The 5,911-nt window shown below is 45.9% G+C and overlaps 1 protein-coding gene across 1 annotated transcript; it reads right to left on the reverse strand.

Annotated features, from left to right (window-relative positions):
- Window positions 1-2,787: 2,787 nt before the first annotated feature.
- On the reverse strand, window positions 2,788-5,429 carry LOC110230751 (meiosis-specific protein ASY2-like). Its single transcript, XM_021034494.1, has 5 exons — window positions 4,817-5,429; window positions 4,005-4,739; window positions 3,800-3,927; window positions 3,040-3,716; window positions 2,788-2,983 (listed from the first exon to the last, which is right to left on the reverse strand). Exons 1-5 carry the CDS (start codon window positions 5,427-5,429, stop codon window positions 2,788-2,790), a joined length of 2,349 nt encoding a protein of 782 aa, XP_020890153.1.
- Between the last annotated feature and the right edge of the window lie 482 nt (window positions 5,430-5,911).

Raw genomic sequence — 5,911 nt, forward strand, 5'->3', positions numbered from 1 at the left:
CAATTCATTTCACACGAGTTTGATGCCTTTTATGCGGACTGGGGAATCAAAGTTAGTTATTCTACTCCACGATATCCGCAAGGAAACGGTCAAGCTGAAGCCGCGAACAAGACAATATTAAGCAATCTCAAGAAACGCTTAAGTCATCTAAAGGGAGGATGGTATGAAGAACTCCAACCCGTCCTGTGGGCCTATCGTACAACCCCTAGGCGATCTACAGGAGAAACTCCATTCTCTTTGGTTTATGGCATGGAGGCGGTAGTACCAGCTGAACTCAATGTGCCCGGACTTCGCCGAACAGAAGCACCGTTAAATAAGGAGGAAAATTCAGCAATGCTTAATGATTCACTCGATACCATAAATGAAAGGCGTGATCAAGCTCTAATTCGGATCCAGAATTACCAGCAGGCAGCAGCCCGGTATTACAATTCTAAGGTTAAAAGTAGGCCTTTCTTCGTGGGAGATTATATATTAAGGCGCGTCTTTGACAACAAAAAAGAAGAAGGTGCCGGTAAACTCGGTATTAATTGGGAAGGACCTTACATTATTACCGAAGTGGTTCGGAACGGTGTTTATAGGTTGAAAGACTTAGAAGACAATCCGGTCAAGCGACCTTGGAATGTGATCAACCTAAAGAAATTTTATGTTTAAAGCTACATGCATTGTTTTTGTACATGAACTACGGTGTGGCTTGATCCCGAAATGGGTACGTAGGCAGCTCGGAAACGAGTTCAGCTATTAATAAAAATTTGTTTTATTTCTTTATTAAAGGAAAAAGGTTCGACTGTGCGAACAAGTGAAGCAAATAGAAGGTTCGGCTAAGCGAACATACAAGAAATTGGAAATAGAACGTTTATTCAAAAGACGGAATGTCCCTCATCGTACACTTTGGACTATGAAAATCTTGTTGACGAGCAGAACACTTCAACTCCTTGACCAGCAAGATCGAGGATTGGCATCATGCAGTCCGGAATTCGAGCAAAGTCAGAGATTCCAAGCTCAATCCACTCTCCGGGGTGAGATTCAAGGATGTGAAGATCTCTTGACACCGTAGTAAGCCTGCGTTGCATCCGGTTAATCCTCTTCCGGAGTCTCCTCTTTTCCAACATAAGCTTCCGATGTTGAAGCTCGAGTGCCTCTATGAACGCCGTCGCTGTTCCTTGGTCTCTGATTGGGAGATCCCTGATCAAAGCACATGGGGCTCGGATTTGAGATCTCAAGAAGTCGCGAAGTGGAGGAGGCCGCCTGCTTGGCTCATTTGGAACATTTTCGTTTATCATTCCGATTCTGGAGAAGTCGGGCATAGATTCTGAACAGCGAAGATTGAACTCCATACCTACTAAAATGAAAAGAATGGTGAGGAGTAAAGGGAAATTGAGACTATAATTTATAGGTTCGTCATATCCCTAGCAAGCTACGGATTCTATCCTAAGAATGGAGTGATTCGCGGAGAGATTTATGCCCTCGAACAGATCCTGCATTAAAAGACGCATCTCCGAGAATATTTGAAAAGAAAGGAAAGTTGCAAATGTTTCCATAAATAAAAAGGGGCTGAAGCCCATTACGAGTTTAAAATAAGGGAAGAAGATAAAGAACATTTATGGAAGAGGCTCAGGAACAGGCTCCTTCATCGCCGGTTTAGTCTTCGAAGTGGACGCCTTGTTCTTGGCATCCACTTCGGGATGATCCCGAACGCGTTTCCGACAGGTGCTGGCCTCCTCTTCGTCTTCTTCTTCGCTGTCAGATGGAACGGCGCAGACGGGGGCGTTCACGGGACCCGGGACTCCTTTAGCGCGGAGATACATCCGAAGCATCTTCGGGATCTCAGCGACAGAGTCAAAGTTCCGCCATTCCCATTGAAAGGGATCACTTTCCAAGGCTCGTATCTTCCTCTCCACCCGAGCAATGCGAGCCTCGAGTGTTTGCCTTTTGAGGCCCAGACGCTGCCTCTCTTCACACAAGCGACGGTGCTTGTCGGCGACCTAGCATAAAGATGAGTGAATAAGATGAAACAAAAAGGTTTTAAATCAAAAACTTTAAATATTTACCTTGTCAATAAAATCGCAAGCCTCTTTCTTCTCCTTTGAAGGAAAGTGAAAGACGGCGTGAGGGAAAAGAACGCCGGCCGGTTCAAAGCCGTCGCCAGACAAGAAGAGTGGGCTGCCGGGATCAACGGGGGCTACTTTTTCGTTTTCCATTCTCGCAATATTACTCAAGTAAGACTCTAAAAAAAAACGTAGTTAAATAAAGCTTGGAGGTAGGTAAGCCTTTATTTATAATGATTTAGAGTTTGTCTTGGAACCATAAATCCAATAATGGTAGAGTGTCCGAGTGGTTTAAACCATTTTTGGAAAATCGAGAAAAGGCAGTTATTGCATTAAAGACGAGCCGTTTTCCTTACTTATAAGAAGGGAAAGAGCAACCATCGCATTAACTACAAAAGTTTCTAAGGCCCAAGCTCAATAAATTTATCGAGTTGACTAAACCCGAAGTGGGGAACTCGCTTTAAGCCGAGCTCAGCTCTCGCATTCTAAAGAGAAAGGTCTGATCAGCCTAAAAATCTCGAAAGCATAACCACAAGGCCACAAAAGGTTAAAAGCGGACTTTGCAAACCCGCATATAATTTTAACCAAACCCCCTTGGGTCGTAACCTAGAAAGGTTTAAAAGCCTCCTCAGGCAAAAATCTTGTTCAAAAAAAATGATAAAGCCTCCTTAGGCCAAAAAATAAGTTTGAAATTAAGTTTAAACTAAATGGGACAATCCCCAGTTTAAAGTGGACACAGCCACTACGGATTGACCTCCACCTCGGACTCCGGCTCAGCTGTCAAAGTTTCGACTGCCTCTTTAATTGGCGCTTGATCAGATGAAGCTCCCTGACCACCCTCCGCGGTACAACCAACCTCCGGAGTGACCTCCGGTACCATAGGATCTACGGGCGGGACAACGTCTTCCGTCTCACTTGAGCCTAGAAATAATAATTCCAGTCAATCAAAGGTACAAGGTAAGAAAAGGTAAGCGTCAGGAGCCAAGCGTTACCTGCCCAGTCTAAACCCGATTCACTTATAGGAGGTGATTCAGTAAAGAATTCCTCAAAGTCAAGCGGGTTGAAGGTCGAAGTGGGAAGAGCTGCCAAGCGACTCCGTTTTTCAGAAAGATTAGTTGACAGTTCGGTCCTTTCTTGCTCCTCGGAGAAATCTGCTTCATGGATTTGATCTAACAGAATCAGGTTGCTCTCATGCTCCTTGATGTCTGATTCCAAGTCTGACCTAGCCTTCTCGGTTTGTATGAAGCGGATGGCCCCTTGGATCAACTCCATCCCGCGTCCCTTAACCTCCTTTCTTGCCTTCGATGCCGACCTTGCCAACTCGAAATCACGCAACTTGGCCAGCGCCTTGTACTTCGTGTCAAGCTCGATAAGTTGGTTGTTCAGGGTATCGGCGGTTGATTCGGATTCATGAAGTCTACCCTGAACACCAAAAAGTTCATCCTGGAGTTTGTAGTTCCGATCGTACTGGTCTTGCAGCTCCCCCTTTATATGCGCAAGCTCGGATGTTAAACTGTCGACCTTGTCCTCCAGATCGTGCTTGGAGCCGGCAGAAGAACTGAGTTCAGCCTCAAGGGCAGAGAGTTTCTTCTTCCACATGTCAATCTCCTTCTCCCGTCCAATGACCAGCCCTTCGTAATGTTCGATCATGTCGTTAAGTTCGCTATGAGCCTGGCATTATACATAAACCCGGGATGGCGAGTTAGTTCGCAGAATGGCAACGCAATAAAAAAAAAACAAAAAACGGAACTAACCCGAGATGAGTGATGCGCGTGAAGCAAATAGCGTTCACGAATCGCAGGGCGCCATTTGTCGAAGTCTGGCAAGATCGAACCCGATCGGGTCTTGAAGCATCGGAAGACGCTGCCTTCTTTCCCCATAGCTGCGAAGAAGGAAGAGTTGTAAAAATCGGAATCTTAATAGAAACAAAAACTCTAGAGTATGTGTAAATCACCAAACCTGAAAGCGATTTGACTTGAGGGACAAGAACGGGCTTTAACCTCGAGGAAGCATCTCGAGATTCAGAATCTCCCTTTTTAGGAGATGCGCTCCGAGCAGTCTTTTCGCTGTCGGGCTGAGAAGAAGAAGACATGTCAACAGGACGGGGAGGACCCATTGGTTCAGTAGGAGGAGATGATCGAGGTGAACGGTCAGTCCGGGCCCTTGATTTCTCCCTTCGCGGAGACGAGTCACTACGGGATGACTTGTCCCTCTTCCTACGAACCAAATTCTTAAGTGGTTCACTGCTGAAATCGTCTCGGGAAGGACGAGGAGAATCACGACGAGGAGACCGCTCTCTCCGAGGAGAACGTTCGTCACGGCGTTCGCGACAAGGTGTTAACCTATAAGCAGCAACGGATCTGGCTCCCTCGGAGCTGTTATCATCAACCAGCAGGGTCCTGCTGTAATCTTTTTTGTCAATGGCGGCCGCAAGGAACGCCTTGTTTTCATCACAAGCCTCTGCTATCGGCTTGGAGAGTTTCTTACGCTGGGCAGTAAGGGCCCGAGCTGACATTCCCTGAGTTGAGGGAGGAGGCGGAAGACGATGAAGTAGATTGGGAGGACTCATCCTGAGTTTTCGGTTGGCCTCAACAAACCGATCGAGGGTGAAAGAATTCCAAAGGGTTTCCCCTTCAAGGATTGTTTTGAAGAACTTGACAAATTCTTCGGTCGGGAGAGTTGAAGCGATGAGAGCTGCGAAATGAAACAACGAATTTGGTCAGTAAAGAAATAATAATGAACAGGAAAGGAATATACGACCTAGTCTCTACCAGGTTTCGTAGACCACTTCGATGGGAGTACATCGGAAAGATTCCCAATCGAAGCAGGAGTTTTCTTAATCAGAAACCAAGGATGGTGCCAGTTTTCATCCTTGTTCGGGAGGTGCGAGATGACGTTTCTATTGGCATTTGGGTATGCCGAGAAGTATCCTGTTTTCTTTGACGAACTTCTCACACTTAGAAGTTCATTCAGCTCAGGGACTCCAATGACGTAGCCAGCCTCCGCCGCAACGGTTATAATCCCGAGGATGGTTCGGAGGAGATTGGGGGTTAATTGAGGTAAAGCAATCTCGAGAGCCGCCAAGAATCGAACTAGGGCTTCGGGAAGGGGGAAGGTCAATCCGCAGCCCTTGAAGTAAATTTCGTAAACACAAAAGTAGCCGACACGGTGGTTCTCCGGGGATTCCGTAGGATCGGCTATTTGCGCCTCCGCTATAATTCCAGGAGGAATTTGACAAAGCCCCTTTAATCGCTCAAGGGATTGAAGAGTACAAGTGGATTTGTAATGAGGACCGGCGATATCGTTAGGACGAGTGCATTCGTCATTACTAGAACGCCTCTCGTCGTAAGACGGAGATTCAGGTCTTTCAGAATCAGAAGTCATCGGATAAAAATGAAAAATTCAAGATCCGGCGAAGAGAGGTTCGGTGAAGAAAAGTAGAGAGAAGTTTTGATTAAAGCACAAAAGTAAAAGAAGGAAGTAATGGTGAAAAGAAGTTACCTCACACAAACTAATGATGAAACCGCCTTGGAAGTTGTGTGGGAAGTGGGAAGGTTTTTTCCCGTTTTAATAGTAATTAATTAATATACGGTCATAATGATGACAGATGTCAATCGGGTAAAAATGGCTAGTGCCGAAATTAAAGGAGTGATGTGATTTTCGGCGGGAAATCAGAAAGATTCTCGAGCGCAATCTTTGGTCATTTAAAGCATTTAAAGTCCTCCGAATTGGAATGACACTTCGAAGAACTTGGGGGGCTAATTGTTGGTGTCGGATCCCGCACCAGAAGTCCGAGACCAACCAAAGATTGCCACGTAGTCAAGATAATGGCCCATAAAGGATAAAGCCCATTGAACCCATGAGCC

Source organism: Arabidopsis lyrata (assembly GCF_000004255.2).
Source record: "Arabidopsis lyrata subsp. lyrata unplaced genomic scaffold ARALYscaffold_2, whole genome shotgun sequence".
Classification (NCBI taxonomy): Eukaryota; Viridiplantae; Streptophyta; class Magnoliopsida; order Brassicales; family Brassicaceae; genus Arabidopsis; species Arabidopsis lyrata.

Coding starts and splice junctions, on each gene's coding strand:
- LOC110230751 (XM_021034494.1), bottom strand. CDS start 5,429: ATGACTTCTGATTCTGAAAGACCTGAATCTCCGTCTTACGACGAGAGG. Junction 4,740..4,816: donor GAAGTGGTCTACGAAACCTG/GTAGAGACTAGG, acceptor TTCATTTCGCAG/CTCTCATCGCTTCAACTCTC. Junction 3,928..4,004: donor TCAAGTCAAATCGCTTTCAG/GTTTGGTGATTT, acceptor CCTTCTTCGCAG/CTATGGGGAAAGAAGGCAGC.